Source organism: Strix uralensis, chromosome 19, assembly GCF_047716275.1.
Source record: "Strix uralensis isolate ZFMK-TIS-50842 chromosome 19, bStrUra1, whole genome shotgun sequence".
Taxonomy (NCBI): Eukaryota; Metazoa; Chordata; class Aves; order Strigiformes; family Strigidae; genus Strix; species Strix uralensis.
Genome location: NC_133990.1, coordinates 2,120,754 through 2,142,155, shown reverse-complemented (window position 1 = coordinate 2,142,155; position 21,402 = coordinate 2,120,754). Strand labels below are relative to the sequence as shown.

The 21,402-nt window shown below is 55.7% G+C and overlaps 3 protein-coding genes and 1 non-coding gene across 4 annotated transcripts; 2 read left to right on the top strand and 2 right to left on the bottom strand.

Moving 5' to 3' along the window:
• Positions 1-5,139: 5,139 nt before the first annotated feature.
• On the top strand, positions 5,140-5,469 carry LOC141952204 (beta-keratin-related protein-like). Its single transcript, XM_074889385.1, has one exon. It carries the CDS (start codon positions 5,140-5,142, stop codon positions 5,467-5,469), a length of 330 nt encoding a protein of 109 aa, XP_074745486.1.
• Positions 5,470-12,819: 7,350 nt separating this feature from the next.
• Positions 12,820-12,901, bottom strand: TRNAS-GCU (transfer RNA serine (anticodon GCU)). Its single transcript has one exon. It is a non-coding gene; the product is annotated as a tRNA-Ser (tRNA).
• A 1,879-nt stretch (positions 12,902-14,780) lies between these two features.
• Positions 14,781-15,110, bottom strand: LOC141952165 (beta-keratin-related protein-like). The gene has a single exon (XM_074889282.1). The coding sequence runs from the start codon at positions 15,108-15,110 to the stop codon at positions 14,781-14,783; it is 330 nt and encodes a 109-aa protein (XP_074745383.1).
• A 5,139-nt stretch (positions 15,111-20,249) lies between these two features.
• LOC141952090 (beta-keratin-related protein-like) lies at positions 20,250-20,579 on the top strand. The gene has a single exon (XM_074889127.1). The coding sequence runs from the start codon at positions 20,250-20,252 to the stop codon at positions 20,577-20,579; it is 330 nt and encodes a 109-aa protein (XP_074745228.1).
• The last annotated feature ends 823 nt before the right edge of the window (positions 20,580-21,402 follow it).

Sequence of the window (21,402 nt, the reverse complement as noted above, 5' to 3'; positions counted from 1 at the left end):
GTCTTGCAGAGGGAGGCGACCCTGCAAGACCGGGAGGGAGCAGAGGGCATTAGCTGTCGGGCCCTTTCAGACCCCCAGCTTGGCTCCTCCGAGAACAAACCAGTGGCTGGCCAGGGCCACATCTCCCTGGGAAGTTCCTTTGCATGCCAAGAGTGACCAAGGCCGGTCGCTGTGCCATGCATGGGGGAGGAAGCACCTGGTGACCCCTTGGACGGTACTGGTCGTGCAGCCTCAGATTTCAGCAGAGCCACTGCTACAAAAGAGCCCAAATGACTCCCTCTCAGGAGGGAAGAAAGCTTTCCCTCTTCCCTCGCCAGCTCACCTCCCAGAAGAGGGAAGCACAGTGTATTTTCAAGCCTGGACCACGTATCAGAAGGACCCCGCACAGAAGGGAAGCAGTCCCGTTGACAGAAATCCTGCCAGCACGAAGAGAAGCAGTGAGTTCAGACTTACCAGGTTCAATGTGGAGAGCAAGGGAAGAGACGTGGATGGAAGGGCTTGGAGTGGCCCGGGCTTTTTATATGGTGAGCCAGCGCCTCGGGAGACCTGGAACACACCTTCTTTGTGAAGCACGTTAACAAACAGCAATTTGAGGCTTGCAAAGCACAGCCCACAGATGAAGAACTTGTCCCTTTCATCTGAAAGGCCCGGCCTGTGTTTCCCTATTGGGTGAGAGCACAGTGATGCATTAGTTGCTGGCTCCTCAAAGCAACGGTCATTTGAGGTCCCATGCCACTTCCCAGGGAAGGGTTTCAGTAGCTCCAGGCCTTGTGTGTGGGTTGTGCACATCCTTGCTGGGGAACGTGAGTACCACTCTCAGTCTGGGCTTCAGGCGTGGAGCACTCGTGATGAAGGCCACTCACGTGGGTCTCCTGTTGAAGGGCTGAGGCTGACCCTGAGAAACACAAGGCCTTGCACGGCCATGGGAGGGCTCAGCAATGAGCTAAGGCCCGGTGTGACTGTTTCTCCTTCTCAGAATTCTCATTCTCAAAGTGGGTAGTCAGCCCCAAGGACGCAAGGTCACAGGGGCTGAGGAGGAAACTCATAGGCATTTGACTGAGGGTGCATTTTGCTTTCGGTCACCTTGCCAGCCCTGGAAAGGACAAGTGCTCTTGTGGCTGCAGTTCAAAGCAGAAGGCATGTTGCGGAGCAAGGATGGGCCTGTGCTGTCCGCTTCCTGCCCTCAGGTGTTACCACGCGCCTGCTGTGGCAGGTGGATGCACGTGCCCTCTGCTGCTGCCTCAGCTTTGCTTGGGCACAGCAAATGCCAGGCTCCTCATGTGGTAGAGGAATGCCTCCCCAGCCTTCCCGCATCTGGCAGTGGAGGCAGGATGGCAGGCCAAGGAGGAGAGCAGCCCAGCGATGGCCCTCGCTGCCTGTTGTAGCAGAGCTGTGACGGGCTGTGTCATGCTCCTGTCTGGTGACAAAGGAAGCTACGTGAGGAGCAGAGTGTCTGTCCTGGCGCCTGCTCCTGTTTGCACGACCTCTCAGTTGCCACAAGGCAGAGCAGAGAGGCGGGAGCAGCAGGGCTGTACCCAACTTCTCTGCTTACCCACCGCGGCCTTTGGCATTTGCTGGTGCTCATCAGTAGTTTGAGCGCTCATCCATTAGTGTGGAATGGCTGGAAAATAACGGACATATTATGAGCGATCCAAACCGAGGGGCCTCACTGTAACAACAAGCTGCAGCTGTGTTCAAGGACAAAAACAAGGCCGAGACGGCCTGAGAAACTACATTCCTTCCCAAGAGATAAAGATGTTGGAATGTCGAAAACACGGGGTCTACCTGGGGGGAGAGCATCGCGTGGACGCCACACCGGGACCAATCATAGGGGGCAAAAGGGCGCGTGAACAAGCAGCTTTAGCCTATTAGCAATAAGATAGCGGCGCGTGAAGTTTGAGATAGAGTATAAATTGCTGTGTAACCTTTAATAAAGTGGCATCAACTTGATCACATTGGTAGTCTACGTTGTGTCCGAGACTTCCGCGTCGGCACATTAGTGCACCGGCCGGGAACAGAGCAGCCACAGGGCAGGGCGTCCCATGCAGGGAGTTTCCCTCAGGGATGGTCCCTGCTGGCATCTTCCCCTGCAGAGTTTGCTGTGGGCAACCCGTGCCCCTTCTGTGGGGATGGGCCACGTCTCTGAGGGCCAGTCTCAGGGCTTTGGGGGGCTGGAAGATATAGGCAACCACTTCCCTGCTCTTCAGCTGAGGACACACTGGGGACCAAGTGCCTCGCAAATTCCTCAGAGAGCCTCAGAGCCTTTCAGGAGGGAGCATCACTGGCTGTTTTGTCAGTGCACTTCCAGTTCCACCTGGAAGAGGCACGGGTGGCTGCCACCCACCCTGGTGCCATGCTGACTGCTGGGACCTGTTTCTGCCTGTCCGGAGTGAGCACGTTTCCACTGTGAGCTGTGGCACTGGGTCTCCCGTCCCATCAGGATGGCACAACAGCCCCAGAGCATGGCCCTGCTGCAAGCGACGGCAGAAGTGAGTCAGAGCCATCAACGTTTTGCAGGAGAAGACAACATCCCCCTTCTAAGACCCTTTCCCCAAACGGTACGGCCGCCCGGGTGAGAGCGTGGCCCATCTGCCCAAGCAGCACGGGCAGGCAGAGGCTTTTTCCAGGCAGCTCTCAGGGCTGGCAACACACGCCTGGCCTTTGAGCTCCCGCCACACCTCTCCGGACAGGCAAGGTCTCCTCTGTGTCTCGTAGGGTAGCAGGGAGCACCATCTGCTGCCGCTCAGAGGCTGCAGCCTCAGTCTGGTGGTCTGTCACACCGGTCCATCAAAGAAGCAGGCTCCCCAGGCCCTGGACACTTACGGGCGGAAACTTTCCTCGGTTTGGACCGTGCTCCAGAAACGTCTGGGAGTGGGAACGTCAGGGCACGTCCGTGCTGTCCTTCCCTTGGCTGCCATTTCACCAAGGAGGATTTCACCCAGGATTTCAAGGAGTCACCAAGTGGTTGGGCAAGATGCTAACAGCCATGACAACACTGTACACAAAGCTGCATTTCTGCAGGAACGTGGACACGAGGTTGCACCTAGGGTCCTGGGCAGGTCTGAATCCATTTCCCCCGGATTCCCTGATGCCAGTGCATGGATGATGTGCACCGAGGTGGAGCTGAGGTCTCTCGCAGTGCCTCAGCACTATTTGGTGACTCACAGGTGACTCCAAGGTGGTCTGCTGGTGCCACCTTGCAATTAAAGGGCCCCGAATGTGCCAATCCATCCCTGAGCCAGGGAAAACAAGCCAGACCCTCTGGGTCAGTGACCTGAACAAGCCAGCAGGCAATGATGCAAAGGTGAGTGTTGTTTGGGAAGACTGTGCCGGAGCAAACAGGTCCACTTGGTGATGGCTCGCTTTCAGGCCTGAGTCAGCAGGCTCCTTCATCGCTCTCCAGGGCCGTTGTTTCTCCTCAGGAGAGTAATGAGTAAAGTCCTGGCAGGCAAGGCAAGGGCTCTGCAGTTCCCAGAGAACTGGCCTTTCCTGACTGAGGACAACAGCTGAACTGCTGGGCCCCCTTTGCATGGTGTGCATCACCGAGGCCCGAGGGGAGCAGACGTCTGCCACCGAGTACCCTGAGACACTCCAGCAATGACCTCCGTGTCCCCATCCCTGCACACAATGGGGTTTTGGTCCAGAGTGCAGGAGGGCCTTGTTTGACCATGACCTTCCAAACACTCTGGGGATCAGAGTCTCCTCCTCTCTCTGTCCCCCAGTAGAACAGCCATCCTGCAGAGGCTTGGCTGGGCTCCGAGCAACTCCATAGGCGGCAGGCACTGGTGTTGCTCAGGGTCGGTGTCATGCCATCAAAGAGAGACCCTTCTGAGTGGCCTTCATGTGTACCCCACAGGAAAATTCCTATCTAAGTGGGGCCACGTTCCCCAGGAAGGGCAGGACGTGTACATCACCTACTCATGGCCTGAATCTGCTGCAAGGCTTCACCAGCTACTGGAATGAGACCTCAAAGGAGCGTTGGTCTGGGGAAGAAACATAATTGCTATCAACAAAATCACGTCAGTGCTACCCAGGATGAAAAGGGAGGCACGCATTTCAGGCAACGGAGGCATGTCTTTCATCTACCAGCATAGGTGTGAGAAGTCCAAATTGCTGTTTCTCAACATGCTTCATGTTTGTGGCATTTTTCAGCTCCCCTGGGGCTCTGGGCCGCAGTATAAAAGCATGCCCAACTGCCAGCTCCTCTGTCGTCTCCTCGTGCCTTCCCCTGCTCTCTGAAGTTGGTAAGTGTCAGTTCATTTTGCCTCTTGTCTCCTCGGTTGGCAGGACAGATTTTGTGGAGAGGGCTGTATCCGCAGTTCAGCAATGCTCCTTTTGCACTGTTGGCATGACGAGAAGCTTCCACAGGAGAGCTAGTCCCACCATAGACGTCTTCTTCCGTAGTGGCTGCTGTCTTCAGGAGCCCTGTTGCGTTTTACTCAGACATGTCCCCTCCTGAAAGATGTGGGTGAGAGGAGCCTGACCTGACAAGACGAGGGGTCTTGAGGGTGGGGGCAGGGAGAAGGAGACCCATTTGTGAGTGAACAAATTGATGCTTGTACAAGGGCTGATGGATGATCAGGAAGTACAGAGCCCGATGCCAGGAAGAGGGAGCCTCTTGGTGTGCAGTAGAAAATCGTTCCCTGACCAAGGCCACAGCACCAAGGCTACGCTCCACCCGTCTGGAAAACCTGGCATCCATTTCCTCACGGCGGGAGGGGGCTTACTGAGGACTCTCTCTGGGGCACCTTCCCTACCAAATTTCCAGGGCTGAGCAGAAGGAGTGTTGTGAAATATCCTCACAGCCTGCAGACATCCCCTTGGTAATGGAGTCACCGGAGGTAGCAGAGGGCCTCCATGGGGCAGGCATGCCTGGGCGTGGCAAGGCCAGCTGAGGTATAGACTGCGAGGGAGCTTGACTTGGACAGGGGAAGCTTCATTATGTTTTGACGGACCCTCTCGGATCACCCTTCAATTACTAGCAAATACCCAATGCAGACCCCATCCCAAATCTCTATCCGCTGAGCGGCCAGCCACTGGTTTGTTCTCGGAGGAGCCAAGCTGGGGGTCTGAAAGGGCCCGACAGCTAATGCCCTCTGCTCCCTCCCGGTCTTGCAGGGTCGCCTCCCTCTGCAAGACATGTCGTGCTACAGCCCGTGCCTGCCAGCCACCTGCGGCCCAACCCCTCTTGCCAACAGCTGCAACGAGCCCTGCGTCATCCGGTGCGCCGACTCCAGCGTTGCGATCCAGCCCTCGCCAGTGATGGTGACGCTGCCGGGCCCAGTCCTCAGCTCCTTCCCTCAGAGCACAGCCGTGGGATCCACCGCGTCGGCTGCCGTGGGGAGCTCCCTCAGCGCTGCCAGTGTGCCCATCGCTTCTGGGGGCTCCCTGGGGCTGGGCGGCTTTGGGTGGTCCGGTCTGGGCCGCGGGCTCTGCGGGCCTCTGGGACGGGGCAATCTCTTATGCTGAAGCCCGTGGATCGCTTGCCCGTGGTGAAGTACCAGGGGCCTCGAGGAAAGTCCAGGAGCCAGCCCCGAGGGAGCGACCTTCCGTCTCTTCCCAAGGAAGCCTCTCTCTTTCCCCCTCTTGCTCTGCTTTACCTTACGCTCCCCATCAAACACCTCCACCTTCCTTCCGTAGCAATGCATCTAGGGCATACGTGACTGCCAGAGCCTTGAGGGGGAGTTGCACAGGAAGCATGCCTGGCGTGGAAGTTTTCCTTCCGATGGCAGCACTTCTCTGAGCTTTTCTCGGCCTCCAACATGCATTGCTTCAGCTCTCGCCTTTTCCATTTTCCTTTGATTTTCTCATTAAAGACACTGGGCATCACAGCTTTGCTAGAGAGCCGTGTTTCATTCTCCCTTCTTCTCCAATCCCAACCAGCGGACTGTCCAAGAGAGTTCCTCCCTTGCTACAGCTACGGATTTTTCCATAGCTGCCGGGTTTCGCCCCTGACAGCCTATAACAATGGAGACAAGGCCAGCTTGGCAGGGGGGAGAGCTCTTCAGCTCTTCTGGAAGGAGCCCCATTACTCATCGGCACACCTCGAAAGCCACGACATAAAGCATGAAGGGAGCCGGAATTGCCACAGAATCATAGAATTGCCCCGACTGATAGGGACCCCCAAAGATCATCTAGCCCAACGTTTTGCAGGAAAGGGAGCCCAGATGAGATTATCTAGCGCCCTGTCCAATTGCATCTTGAAAACCTCCTGTCACCAGAATTCTGCCACGTCCCTGGGGAGGTTGTTGTAGTGAATGATTGTTCTCACTGTAAAATATGTCTTCCTTGTATGAAGGCGAAACCTCTCCCGCTTGCTCCCTCTTCTCTCCGTGTGGCTCTTTGTTAAGAGGGAGTGTGCGTCGTCTTTGTAGCTGCCTTTAGGTACTGGAAGACTGTGATGAGTGCAGGGGAAGAGCAGCACAGCACAGCACGAGACTCGGTATGGCGTGTTTGTGGGAGGAAGCAGAGGTGGGAGAAGGGAGGGTTCAGGGTGGTCTTGGGAGGAAGAAACGTGAGGAAACTAGAGGGAAGATGGGATAACATGGCTGTCCCTCAAGAACTACTTGCTGTTCAGGATGTTTGCCTGGACGTGCCCTGCTTCTGATCAGTGCAGCCTGTCCTGTCTTCTTCTTAAGCTCTATTCCTAACGACTTTCCCTGGTGAGGGGCTCTCTGATCTGTGTGCATGTGTGCGTATGGAAGTCTAGGGGCCAGCAACTGGAGCCAAACCACAGGTGGCCGTGGTTCCGGTCTCAGTGGTGCCAGTCACTGGAGTGGGACCGGAGGTCGTCGGCACTGCTTGTCTGGGGTGCCGGCACCTGGACAGACCAGGGTGAGTGGAAATAATGTGCTGCCAGCAAGTGAAGCGTGTGAGGGTATGCAAGTCAGTGTGTGACTGCTCTCAAGTATCAAGCCAGCTGAGGCAGCGAGTGGGTAAAGCGGCTTGGGAGCCACGTGTGGGTGTGTGCCCCTCAGGATGAGGTCACAGAGGGCGTTGGCTACAGGAGGCACCAGAGGGTCCTGGCCAACCACCAGAGACATCATAAGGCCATTTCGTGTCTGCGTGCATGTCTCTGGGGCCAAGAGAACCGGAGGAGCTGGCTGCCAGAATGACCAGGGTGTCAAGGTGTGCTGGTTTGGGCATAGAGGTAATTTTCTTCATAGTAGCTGGTATGGGGCTGCGTTTGGGATTTGTGCTGAAAACGGTGTTGATAATAGAGAGGTGTTGTTGTCGTTGCCGAGCAGTGCTTACACAGAGTCCAGGCCTTTTCTGCCTCTCACACCAGCCCACCAGCCAGTAGGCTTGGGGCTGCACAAAAAGATGGCCGGGGTCACAACCGGGACAGCTGACCCCAACTGACCAAAGGGATATTCCATACCATATGACGTCACGCTCAGCACATAAATCTGTGGGAAGAAGAAGGAATGGAGGAGATGTTTGGAGTTATGGCGTTTGTCTTCCCAAGTAACCATGATGGAGGCCTGCTCTCCTGGAGATAGATACCTGCCTGTCGATGCAAGGAGTGAATGAATTCCTTGCTTTGTTCTTCTTGCGTGCGCGGCTTTTGCTTTATCTATTAATCTGTCTTTATCTCGACCCAGGACTTTTACCCTTCCGATCCACTCCCCCATCGCACCGGTGCGGGCAGTGAGTGAGCGGCTGCGTGGTGTTTACTTGCCGCCTGGAGTGAAACCACACCACCAGGCCCACCGGAGCCAGGGACCAGCTACAGGGTGGACGGGGTGTCTCAGTCCAGCTGCTGGAGTGATCCACGTTGTACATGTGTGTAATATTGTCCCACTCACAGTCCTTCATCGTGATCAGCCAGAAAGGGACCTGGACGAGGCTCTCGGTGCCCTCTGTTGAGTGCTGTGTGTTCCTGCCTGGGTTGATCGGTGTGGTCGGCCATGTGTTATATGTGTCGTACACATGGATTTGTGTGTGTGTGCCTCCTGGGAGGCATGCTCAGCCTCGCTGATGGCTGGGCCAGGGGCCATGGAGCTGTGGCAGCCTGAGCCTGAGCTCTGCTGGGCTCCTGGGTTCAGCAGCCACTGAACAGAAAGGGATCCTTCTGGGCTCTCCAAACCGCCAAGCTCGCCTGTCGATGAGGAAGAGTTCTGCTCTGCTTCTCTTCTCTGAGGCTGGGGTGAGATGAATGCAGGTGAGATTACGGTGCCTATGAAGAAGCTGACCTCTCCACAGCAGGCAGCCCCTTTCTCATCTCCCACAGACTCTCCCCCCGGATTCAGACCCAACTGGGCTGTCAATGGCGGCAGTGGTCCCCTTTACCTGCCTCCCAGGTCTTAGGGATACGTGAGGCTGGCGGGGGGTTGGGTAGAGGGGTGGGGTCAGCAGCATTCTGATCTCTGAGCCCCTTGGCCAAACCCCAGGCTCTTCTCCTCGCATCTTGCTTCCATGCAGCCACGTCCAGGTACGCTGCTCACAGGTGCTGAACTCCAGCAACCACAAGGCATCCTTGGAAGTGCAAAAGTACTGGGAAGTGCACCCAGAGGAGAGCAGGGTGGGGAGATCAAGGTGTCCATGGTCGTGGGGAAGAGATATCCCAAGGAGATGTCCAGGGATTGGGAAAGGGAGGCAGGTGGCCAGAGAGGCAGAAGTGCAAGTGTGTGTAAGAGAGGGGTGGTCGTGTGGGCAGGAAGAGGCTCCGGCCACCTCTGTGTCTTTCATAACCACGCAGGATCATTCCTGTCCTCTGACCCCTGCCAAGTCGCTCCTGACCACGCGATACAGCACATCTCTTGGTGGCATGGCTAGCTGCTGGCTACTCCTGCCTCCACACAGGTCTTCCCTGCTTTGTCACAAAACTGGTTAAGGGCTTGGTGTGTCTGAAATTTGAGGGGAGGCTGTGAGAGCTGGGATTCTTCCCATACCTGATGGAAGGGAATGAAGAGGGAGCCGTAATCACTTCTCAGAAGTACCAACTGGCAGCACGAGTGGGAGTGGGCACAAATTGAAACACATGAAGTCCCAGCTCAAGGCAAGAAAACACTTCCTTACCAAGAGGGGGGTCAAACAGCAGACCAGGCTGCCCAGAGAGGTTGTGGAGTCTCCATCCTTGGAGATACTCAAAACCCAGCTGGACGATGTCCTAAGCAACCAGCTCAAGCTGACCCTGCTGGAGCACTTGGCTGCCGCTGCCACCGCTCCTGCTGCTGCTTGTCCTGCTCTTGCTGCTGCTCCTGCCACTGCTGCTGCCACTGGTTCTGCCGCTGCTCCTGCTCTTGCTGCTCCTGTTCCTGCTCCTGCTGCAGCTCTAACCCATTCGTCGATAGTGGATACTATGACCAACGTTAGAGGGACCCTACCTCCAGCCACGTGGAGGACAGGAACAATCGAGTTTATTGGCCTGTGTGGATTCGATGGCTTGGCACATTCCACCCACAGCAGTATAAGGCTCTAGTGGACACTGGTGCCCAACGCACCCTGATGCCATCCCATTTTAAAGGGGCAGAAACCATTGGTATTTCAAGAGGGGTCTCAACAGCTGACTGTGTTGGAGGCCGAGGTGAGCCTAACTGCGAATGAGTGGCAAAAGCACCCCATCGTGACCGTCCCAGAAGCGCCATGCATTCTTGGTATAGATTATCTCAGGACAGGGTATTTTAAGGACCCAATCGGTGGGCTTTTGGTATAGCTGCCTTGGAGACAGAGGAAGTCAAACAGCTGTCTGCGTTGCCGGGTCTCTCAGAGGACCCCTCTGTTGTGGGATTGCTGAGGGTTGAAGAACAACGGGTGCCAATCGCTACTACAACAGTGCACCGACAACAATATCGCACCAGCCGAGACTCCGTAATTCCTGTCCATAACCTAGAGAGACGAGGAGTGATCAACAAGACTCTCTCCCCCCCTCTAACAGCCCCATAGGGCCAGTGTGAAAGTCTAATGGAGAGTGGAGACTGACAGTAGACTATCGTGGCCTGAACGAAGTCACGCCACCGCTGAGCGTTGCCATGCCGGACATGCTAGAGCTTCAATACGAACTAGAGTCGAAGGCAGCCAAGCATAGGCCACGACTGATATTGCTAAAGCATTCTTCTCCATCCCTCTGTCAGCATAGTGCAGGCCACAGTTTGCTTTCACCTGGAGGGGTGTCCAATGCACCTGCCAGTCAGCTGCCCCAGGGGCGGAATCACAGCCCCACCATTTGCTGTGGACTGATCCAGCCTGCACTGGAAGAGGTTGAAGCCCTGGAACACCTGCGATGCCTTGATGACATCATTGTAATGGGGTAATACAGCAGGAGAAGTTTTTGAGAAAGGAGAGAAAATAGTCCAAATCCTTCTGAGAGCTGGTTTTGTCATAAAGCGGGGTAAGATCAAGGGACCTGCACAGGAGATTCAGTTTTTAGGAATAAAATGGCAAGATGGACATTGTCAGATTCCAATGGAGTTGACTGATAAAATAGCAGTTATGTCCCCGCAGACAAACCAAAGGAAACGCTAGCTTTCTTAGGCTTTGAGGGTTTCTGGAGACCCACTACGAGATATTGCTGCTCGGGTAGAGAACTTGGTTGTGAAAGTACGTCGTGTAGGTGCTCATGTACCCAAGAGCCAGGCCACTGAAGAACATCAGAAAGAGCAACAGGTGGATCAAGCTGCTAAGATTAAGGTGGCTCAAGTGGATCTGGACGGGCAACGTAAGGATGAAAAATTTATGGCTCGCCAGGCCCATGACTCCTCAGGCCCTCAGGGAAGGGATGCAACGTATAGATGGACTCGTGACCGAGAGGTGGACTTAACCACGGACACCACTGCACAGGTTATCCGTCCATGGATGTGAGACGTGTGCAATCAAGCAAGCCAAACGGTTAAAACCCCTTTGGCATGGAGGACGATGGTTAAAATCTAAATACGGGTTGGCCTGGCAGATTGATTATATCCCACTCACACAAACTCAGCATGGCAAAGGCTATGTGCTCACAGTGGTGGAAGCAGCCACCGGATGGTTGTAAACGTGTGCTGTGCCCCACGCCACTGCCCGGAACACTATTTTAGGCCTTGAGAAGCAAGTCTTGTGGTGGCATGGCACCCCAGAGAGAATTGAATCAGATAATGGGACTCATTTCCAAAATAATCTCATAGACGCTTAGGCCAAAGGACATGGCATTGAGTGGGTGTATCACAGCCCCTCTCCTGCACCAGCCTCTGGGAAAACTGAGCGGTGCAATGGGTTGCTAAAAACTACAGAGAACAATGGGTGGTGGAACTTTCAAACACTGGTACATGCACTTAGCGAAATGCACCTGGTTAGTCAATACTAGAGGATCTGCCAACCAGTCTGGCCCTGCTCAGTCAAACCTTCTTCGTACTGTAGATGGGGATAAGGTCTCTGCAGTGCGCATTAAAAACATGCTGGGGCAGACAGTCTGGGTTATTCCTGCTTCGGGTAAAGGTAAACCCATGCGTGGGATTAGTTTTGCCCAAGGACCTGGGTGCACACGGTGGCTAATGTGGAAGGACGGGCAAGTCCGATGTGCGCCTCAAGGGGATTGGATTTTATGTGAAAACAGACAATGAATTGAACTGTACGATGTTAACTGTCGAATAACCCAGTTATTGCATAGCGTCATCGCTATGGTTGATACATACTGAACTGATGGCATCACATTAATGAAAAAAAGAGATGAACTTTGGTAGAGTCAGGACAGATTTCAGCAGCTGGTGCCCAGCAACATCCTTGAGATCGACCCGCACGTAGACTGTGAGCATGGCCCGCGCCAGACACATCAACAGTGAGCTCCAACTGTAGCAGAGACTACGTGCCATCCTCCTGCCACATCCAAAGTCACGCGCTCCACTGACTGAGCCAAATCCGCCTCATCCCTCCAGCCTTAAAAGACTGTCATGACAAATGGAACCCAAAGTTATGAACTAAATGAACTCAGTACACATTTTGGAAGGATGGCCCATAGACTAAGAGAGTGATATCTGTGTGTAGACACCTGGGACCAGGGAAAGGGATGGTGATTACTTTAGAACGTATTGGGAACCTGAGCATAATGCAAATGGTATGGAATAAGAGGTGGAGACTGTCCTGGTTTTGGCTGGGACAGAGTTAATTTTTCTTGAGCTTGGGGGGGAGCACAGCCAGAATGCTGGACCCGGATCGGTAAATGGAGTGTTCCATATCATGTGATGCCTTGCTCAGTATGTAAAGGAGGGGCGGCTGGGAAGGAGGAGGGTTCTCTCTCGCTTTTGGGATTGCGACCATGGGAGCCGACAGGGTGAGCAGTGATGGGCGGCACGTGGGAAGCAGGGAAAAGCGCAGAGAGTGAAGTCTGCAGTCAAGCCGAACCCAGCCAAGACGGGCCGGGTATCAGTTGGCGGGTGGTGAGCAATCGGATTGCGCATTACCTGTTTGTATTTCATAATATCGGTAGTAGTAGTCTCTTTTTTTTCAATTATTAAACCTACAAGTCTCCCTACGTCTACCCCTCCAATTCTCTCCCCCATGCCCTGGGCAGGGGAGGGTGACTGAATGGCTGCGTGGTGCCTGGCTGCCGGCCGGGTTTAAACCACGACACTAGGTTTGGAAACTACTTCCAGGATGTTTTGCTCCATCATCTTCCCAGGGACTGAGGGGAGGCTGACGGTCCTGTGAGTTCCCCGGCTCTTCCTTCTATCCCTTCCGGTTCCTCTCGCCTATGCGGAGACAGAAGAGGTTGAAGTGTGTCCGTGCTGAGCCACTTCAAAACCTTGCTATTTCTGTTCAGTCAGCTCTCATCTCAAAACAGAAGCTTGGGGGGCACACGTCAAGCTCCTCACACTCAGCAACTTTGGCCACTGTTGGGCTGACCGACGAGGATGGGATTCGAACCCACGCGTGCAGAGCACAATGGATTAGCAGTCCATCGCCTTCACCACTCGGCCACCTCGTCCGCATGCTGCTGCTGCTCCTGCCGCTGCTGCCGCTGGCACTGCCACTGCTCCTGATCTTGCTGCTCCTGCTCCTGCTGCTCTTGTTCCTGCTCCAGCCCCAGCTCCTGCCCCTGCTCCTAACGCTTACACCTTCTTACACTGTTTGCCGTGGGAGAGAAAAAGGCAGCCTCCAGCTTGTGCCTCTTGGGACTGGTCCACTGTCCCGAGAGCTGGGCTGAGCTCTGGGGACCTCTGGGAAACAGGTCCCAGCATTCACATCAGCAAATGTCTGGAGAGCAGAGCTCCACACTCCTTCCTGGGAAGGAACACGGGACAGTGACCCAGGCGTGGCTCAGTGCCCGCAAAGGAGTTGAGCCTGACTTTGAGGCTAAATTGTCACCAGCCACCTTGCCCTCACGTTCTGGAAGCATACCACCAGCTCCTACGGACAGGAGTCCCTCACACTTGACTGCTGGACTTTTCACCAGGACAGAGCATGTGCCTCAGGCTTGGCCGTGGCTTCTCTGTGCTGTTCCCCCTGGTGCTCACCCAGGCTCTCATCACAGGCTGCTTCTCTCCCAGCACAGCTAACAGTCAGGAACGATGAGGGAGCTGAGCGGCACCGTCCCCACTGCACACAACTCCCCTTTTCACCTGCCAGAGCTGCGGTGCTGCAGAGAGCGTAAACCGCTGCGCTGGTCCCCTGAGCCCACACCTCTCTGTACATTGAAGGTCAGACCCTGGGCTGGGGGAAATGGTGCAGAAGCCAGCCTCGCTGCCCCTGGTGGATAACAGAAAGGTGGGCATGGGATTGTGCACCGTGGGATGGACACCAAAGGCAGGGCCCTGGGAGCCTCTTTCTCCTCCACCTGCTTAATTCCCGTCCTTGAGGAAGGGGAGCAGTGCACAGCCTTGGGGGCTGGCACCAGAGCCGCTTGCACCCTGGTCACTCTGAATAGTTTCTCCAGCCCCAGCCCACCCCATGGGCCTGTAATTGTGGAGATATTTGAACAAGGAGAGACTGGCAGATTCAGTGTTGCCTCCGCGTCAGGAGCCCATGGCAGCAGGGAGCAATGGCCTGGGAAACGCAATGCTCTGCCAAGCTCCTTCGCCAGAGCGCTGGCACTGCACGAGGCAGATGTGAAAAATTCCTGGGATTCGCTTTCTGGGTTCTTAACAAAGGCTTTTCTAACAAAGCAGCCAGGGCCACCACTGCCTCTCATTAATGCAGCAGCCTGTTGAGTCTCTGCTGTAATCAATGCAGCACAGGGACATCCAACAGAAAATTCGGGCTCCCTCCATGCTTTGTGCTGTGGCTTTCGAGGTGTGCCGATGAGTAATGGGGCTCCTTCCAGAAGAGCTGAAGAGCTCTCCCCCCTGCCAAGCTGGCCTTGTCTCCATTGTTATAGGCTGTCAGGGGCGAAACCCGGCAGCTATGGAAAAATCCGTAGCTGTAGCAAGGGAGGAACTCTCTTGGACAGTCCGCTGGTTGGGATTGGAGAAGAAGGGAGAATGAAACACGGCTCTCTAGCAAAGCTGTGATGCCCAGTGTCTTTAATGAGAAAATCAAAGGAAAATGGAAAAGGCGAGAGCTGAAGCAATGCATGTTGGAGGCCGAGAAAAGCTCAGAGAAGTGCTGCCATCGGAAGGAAAACCTCCATGCCAGGCATGCTTCCTGTGCAACTCCCCCTCAAGGCTCTGGCAGTCACGTATGCCCTAGATGCATTGCTACGGAAGGAAGGTGGAGGTGTTTGATGGGGAGCGTAAGGTAAAGCAGAGCAAGAGGGGGAAAGAGAGAGGCTTCCTTGGGAAGAGACGGAAGGTCGCTCCCTCGGGGTTGGTTCCTGGACTTTCCTCGAGGCCCCTGGTACTTCACCACGGGCAAGCGATCCACGGGCTTCAGCATAAGAGATTGCCCCGTCCCAGAGGCCCGCAGAGCCCGCGGCCCAGACCGGACCACCCAAAGCCGCCCAGCCCCAGGGAGCCCCCAGAAGCGATGGGCACACTGGCAGCGCTGAGGGAGCTCCCCACGGCAGCCGACGCGGTGGATCCCACGGCTGTGCTCTGAGGGAAGGAGCTGAGGACTGGGCCCGGCAGCGTCACCATCACTGGCGAGGGCTGGATCGCAACGCTGGAGTCGGCGCACCGGATGACGCAGGGCTCGTTGCAGCTGTTGGCAAGAGGGGTTGGGCCGCAGGTGGCTGGCAGGCACGGGCTGTAGCACGACATGTCTTGCAGAGGGAGGCGACCCTGCAAGACCGGGAGGGAGCAGAGGGCATTAGCTGTCGGGCCCTTTCAGACCCCCAGCTTGGCTCCTCCGAGAACAAACCAGTGGCTGGCCAGGGCCACATCTCCCTGGGAAGTTCCTTTGCATGCCAAGAGTGACCAAGGCCGGTCGCTGTGCCATGCATGGGGGAGGAAGCACCTGGTGACCCCTTGGACGGTACTGGTCGTGCAGCCTCAGATTTCAGCAGAGCCACTGCTACAAAAGAGCCCAAATGACTCCCTCTCAGGAGGGAAGAAAGCTTTCCCTCTTCCCTCGCCAGCTCACCTCCCAGAAGAGGGAAGCACAGTGTATTTTCAAGCCTGGACCACGTATCAGAAGGACCCCGCACAGAAGGGAAGCAGTCCCGTTGACAGAAATCCTGCCAGCACGAAGAGAAGCAGTGAGTTCAGACTTACCAGGTTCAATGTGGAGAGCAAGGGAAGAGACGTGGATGGAAGGGCTTGGAGTGGCCCGGGCTTTTTATATGGTGAGCCAGCGCCTCGGGAGACCTGGAACACACCTTCTTTGTGAAGCACGTTAACAAACAGCAATTTGAGGCTTGCAAAGCACAGCCCACAGATGAAGAACTTGTCCCTTTCATCTGAAAGGCCCGGCCTGTGTTTCCCTATTGGGTGAGAGCACAGTGATGCATTAGTTGCTGGCTCCTCAAAGCAACGGTCATTTGAGGTCCCATGCCACTTCCCAGGGAAGGGTTTCAGTAGCTCCAGGCCTTGTGTGTGGGTTGTGCACATCCTTGCTGGGGAACGTGAGTACCACTCTCAGTCTGGGCTTCAGGCGTGGAGCACTCGTGATGAAGGCCACTCACGTGGGTCTCCTGTTGAAGGGCTGAGGCTGACCCTGAGAAACACAAGGCCTTGCACGGCCATGGGAGGGCTCAGCAATGAGCTAAGGCCCGGTGTGACTGTTTCTCCTTCTCAGAATTCTCATTCTCAAAGTGGGTAGTCAGCCCCAAGGACGCAAGGTCACAGGGGCTGAGGAGGAAACTCATAGGCATTTGACTGAGGGTGCATTTTGCTTTCGGTCACCTTGCCAGCCCTGGAAAGGACAAGTGCTCTTGTGGCTGCAGTTCAAAGCAGAAGGCATGTTGCGGAGCAAGGATGGGCCTGTGCTGTCCGCTTCCTGCCCTCAGGTGTTACCACGCGCCTGCTGTGGCAGGTGGATGCACGTGCCCTCTGCTGCTGCCTCAGCTTTGCTTGGGCACAGCAAATGCCAGGCTCCTCATGTGGTAGAGGAATGCCTCCCCAGCCTTCCCGCATCTGGCAGTGGAGGCAGGATGGCAGGCCAAGGAGGAGAGCAGCCCAGCGATGGCCCTCGCTGCCTGTTGTAGCAGAGCTGTGACGGGCTGTGTCATGCTCCTGTCTGGTGACAAAGGAAGCTACGTGAGGAGCAGAGTGTCTGTCCTGGCGCCTGCTCCTGTTTGCACGACCTCTCAGTTGCCACAAGGCAGAGCAGAGAGGCGGGAGCAGCAGGGCTGTACCCAACTTCTCTGCTTACCCACCGCGGCCTTTGGCATTTGCTGGTGCTCATCAGTAGTTTGAGCGCTCATCCATTAGTGTGGAATGGCTGGAAAATAACGGACATATTATGAGCGATCCAAACCGAGGGGCCTCACTGTAACAACAAGCTGCAGCTGTGTTCAAGGACAAAAACAAGGCCGAGACGGCCTGAGAAACTACATTCCTTCCCAAGAGATAAAGATGTTGGAATGTCGAAAACACGGGGTCTACCTGGGGGGAGAGCATCGCGTGGACGCCACACCGGGACCAATCATAGGGGGCAAAAGGGCGCGTGAACAAGCAGCTTTAGCCTATTAGCAATAAGATAGCGGCGCGTGAAGTTTGAGATAGAGTATAAATTGCTGTGTAACCTTTAATAAAGTGGCATCAACTTGATCACATTGGTAGTCTACGTTGTGTCCGAGACTTCCGCGTCGGCACATTAGTGCACCGGCCGGGAACAGAGCAGCCACAGGGCAGGGCGTCCCATGCAGGGAGTTTCCCTCAGGGATGGTCCCTGCTGGCATCTTCCCCTGCAGAGTTTGCTGTGGGCAACCCGTGCCCCTTCTGTGGGGATGGGCCACGTCTCTGAGGGCCAGTCTCAGGGCTTTGGGGGGCTGGAAGATATAGGCAACCACTTCCCTGCTCTTCAGCTGAGGACACACTGGGGACCAAGTGCCTCGCAAATTCCTCAGAGAGCCTCAGAGCCTTTCAGGAGGGAGCATCACTGGCTGTTTTGTCAGTGCACTTCCAGTTCCACCTGGAAGAGGCACGGGTGGCTGCCACCCACCCTGGTGCCATGCTGACTGCTGGGACCTGTTTCTGCCTGTCCGGAGTGAGCACGTTTCCACTGTGAGCTGTGGCACTGGGTCTCCCGTCCCATCAGGATGGCACAACAGCCCCAGAGCATGGCCCTGCTGCAAGCGACGGCAGAAGTGAGTCAGAGCCATCAACGTTTTGCAGGAGAAGACAACATCCCCCTTCTAAGACCCTTTCCCCAAACGGTACGGCCGCCCGGGTGAGAGCGTGGCCCATCTGCCCAAGCAGCACGGGCAGGCAGAGGCTTTTTCCAGGCAGCTCTCAGGGCTGGCAACACACGCCTGGCCTTTGAGCTCCCGCCACACCTCTCCGGACAGGCAAGGTCTCCTCTGTGTCTCGTAGGGTAGCAGGGAGCACCATCTGCTGCCGCTCAGAGGCTGCAGCCTCAGTCTGGTGGTCTGTCACACCGGTCCATCAAAGAAGCAGGCTCCCCAGGCCCTGGACACTTACGGGCGGAAACTTTCCTCGGTTTGGACCGTGCTCCAGAAACGTCTGGGAGTGGGAACGTCAGGGCACGTCCGTGCTGTCCTTCCCTTGGCTGCCATTTCACCAAGGAGGATTTCACCCAGGATTTCAAGGAGTCACCAAGTGGTTGGGCAAGATGCTAACAGCCATGACAACACTGTACACAAAGCTGCATTTCTGCAGGAACGTGGACACGAGGTTGCACCTAGGGTCCTGGGCAGGTCTGAATCCATTTCCCCCGGATTCCCTGATGCCAGTGCATGGATGATGTGCACCGAGGTGGAGCTGAGGTCTCTCGCAGTGCCTCAGCACTATTTGGTGACTCACAGGTGACTCCAAGGTGGTCTGCTGGTGCCACCTTGCAATTAAAGGGCCCCGAATGTGCCAATCCATCCCTGAGCCAGGGAAAACAAGCCAGACCCTCTGGGTCAGTGACCTGAACAAGCCAGCAGGCAATGATGCAAAGGTGAGTGTTGTTTGGGAAGACTGTGCCGGAGCAAACAGGTCCACTTGGTGATGGCTCGCTTTCAGGCCTGAGTCAGCAGGCTCCTTCATCGCTCTCCAGGGCCGTTGTTTCTCCTCAGGAGAGTAATGAGTAAAGTCCTGGCAGGCAAGGCAAGGGCTCTGCAGTTCCCAGAGAACTGGCCTTTCCTGACTGAGGACAACAGCTGAACTGCTGGGCCCCCTTTGCATGGTGTGCATCACCGAGGCCCGAGGGGAGCAGACGTCTGCCACCGAGTACCCTGAGACACTCCAGCAATGACCTCCGTGTCCCCATCCCTGCACACAATGGGGTTTTGGTCCAGAGTGCAGGAGGGCCTTGTTTGACCATGACCTTCCAAACACTCTGGGGATCAGAGTCTCCTCCTCTCTCTGTCCCCCAGTAGAACAGCCATCCTGCAGAGGCTTGGCTGGGCTCCGAGCAACTCCATAGGCGGCAGGCACTGGTGTTGCTCAGGGTCGGTGTCATGCCATCAAAGAGAGACCCTTCTGAGTGGCCTTCATGTGTACCCCACAGGAAAATTCCTATCTAAGTGGGGCCACGTTCCCCAGGAAGGGCAGGACGTGTACATCACCTACTCATGGCCTGAATCTGCTGCAAGGCTTCACCAGCTACTGGAATGAGACCTCAAAGGAGCGTTGGTCTGGGGAAGAAACATAATTGCTATCAACAAAATCACGTCAGTGCTACCCAGGATGAAAAGGGAGGCACGCATTTCAGGCAACGGAGGCATGTCTTTCATCTACCAGCATAGGTGTGAGAAGTCCAAATTGCTGTTTCTCAACATGCTTCATGTTTGTGGCATTTTTCAGCTCCCCTGGGGCTCTGGGCCGCAGTATAAAAGCATGCCCAACTGCCAGCTCCTCTGTCGTCTCCTCGTGCCTTCCCCTGCTCTCTGAAGTTGGTAAGTGTCAGTTCATTTTGCCTCTTGTCTCCTCGGTTGGCAGGACAGATTTTGTGGAGAGGGCTGTATCCGCAGTTCAGCAATGCTCCTTTTGCACTGTTGGCATGACGAGAAGCTTCCACAGGAGAGCTAGTCCCACCATAGACGTCTTCTTCCGTAGTGGCTGCTGTCTTCAGGAGCCCTGTTGCGTTTTACTCAGACATGTCCCCTCCTGAAAGATGTGGGTGAGAGGAGCCTGACCTGACAAGACGAGGGGTCTTGAGGGTGGGGGCAGGGAGAAGGAGACCCATTTGTGAGTGAACAAATTGATGCTTGTACAAGGGCTGATGGATGATCAGGAAGTACAGAGCCCGATGCCAGGAAGAGGGAGCCTCTTGGTGTGCAGTAGAAAATCGTTCCCTGACCAAGGCCACAGCACCAAGGCTACGCTCCACCCGTCTGGAAAACCTGGCATCCATTTCCTCACGGCGGGAGGGGGCTTACTGAGGACTCTCTCTGGGGCACCTTCCCTACCAAATTTCCAGGGCTGAGCAGAAGGAGTGTTGTGAAATATCCTCACAGCCTGCAGACATCCCCTTGGTAATGGAGTCACCGGAGGTAGCAGAGGGCCTCCATGGGGCAGGCATGCCTGGGCGTGGCAAGGCCAGCTGAGGTATAGACTGCGAGGGAGCTTGACTTGGACAGGGGAAGCTTCATTATGTTTTGACGGACCCTCTCGGATCACCCTTCAATTACTAGCAAATACCCAATGCAGACCCCATCCCAAATCTCTATCCGCTGAGCGGCCAGCCACTGGTTTGTTCTCGGAGGAGCCAAGCTGGGGGTCTGAAAGGGCCCGACAGCTAATGCCCTCTGCTCCCTCCCGGTCTTGCAGGGTCGCCTCCCTCTGCAAGACATGTCGTGCTACAGCCCGTGCCTGCCAGCCACCTGCGGCCCAACCCCTCTTGCCAACAGCTGCAACGAGCCCTGCGTCATCCGGTGCGCCGACTCCAGCGTTGCGATCCAGCCCTCGCCAGTGATGGTGACGCTGCCGGGCCCAGTCCTCAGCTCCTTCCCTCAGAGCACAGCCGTGGGATCCACCGCGTCGGCTGCCGTGGGGAGCTCCCTCAGCGCTGCCAGTGTGCCCATCGCTTCTGGGGGCTCCCTGGGGCTGGGCGGCTTTGGGTGGTCCGGTCTGGGCCGCAGGCTCTGCGGGCCTCTGGGACGGGGCAATCTCTTATGCTGAAGCCCGTGGATCGCTTGCCCGTGGTGAAGTACCAGGGGCCTCGAGGAAAGTCCAGGAGCCAGCCCCGAGGGAGCGACCTTCCGTCTCTTCCCAAGGAAGCCTCTCTCTTTCCCCCTCTTGCTCTGCTTTACCTTACGCTCCCCATCAAACACCTCCACCTTCCTTCCGTAGCAATGCATCTAGGGCATACGTGACTGCCAGAGCCTTGAGGGGGAGTTGCACAGGAAGCATGCCTGGCGTGGAAGTTTTCCTTCCGATGGCAGCACTTCTCTGAGCTTTTCTCGGCCTCCAACATGCATTGCTTCAGCTCTCGCCTTTTCCATTTTCCTTTGATTTTCTCATTAAAGACACTGGGCATCACAGCTTTGCTAGAGAGCCGTGTTTCATTCTCCCTTCTTCTCCAATCCCAACCAGCGGACTGTCCAAGAGAGTTCCTCCCTTGCTACAGCTACGGATTTTTCCATAGCTGCCGGGTTTCGCCCCTGACAGCCTATAACAATGGAGACAAGGCCAGCTTGGCAGGGGGGAGAGCTCTTCAGCTCTTCTGGAAGGAGCCCCATTACTCATCGGCACACCTCGAAAGCCACGACATAAAGCATGAAGGGAGCCGGAATTGCCACAGAATCATAGAATTGCCCCGACTGATAGGGACCCCCAAAGATCATCTAGCCCAACGTTTTGCAGGAAAGGGAGCCCAGATGAGATTATCTAGCGCCCTGTCCAATTGCATCTTGAAAACCTCCTGTCACCAGAATTCTGCCACGTCCCTGGGGAGGTTGTTGTAGTGAATGATTGTTCTCACTGTAAAATATGTCTTCCTTGT

Bases quoted from the DNA above. Each gene is read 5' to 3' on its own strand.
- LOC141952165 (XM_074889282.1), bottom strand. From the start codon at position 15,110: ATGTCGTGCTACAGCCCGTGCCTGCCAGCCACCTGCGGCCCAACCCCT.
- LOC141952204 (XM_074889385.1), top strand. From the start codon at position 5,140: ATGTCGTGCTACAGCCCGTGCCTGCCAGCCACCTGCGGCCCAACCCCT.
- LOC141952090 (XM_074889127.1), top strand. From the start codon at position 20,250: ATGTCGTGCTACAGCCCGTGCCTGCCAGCCACCTGCGGCCCAACCCCT.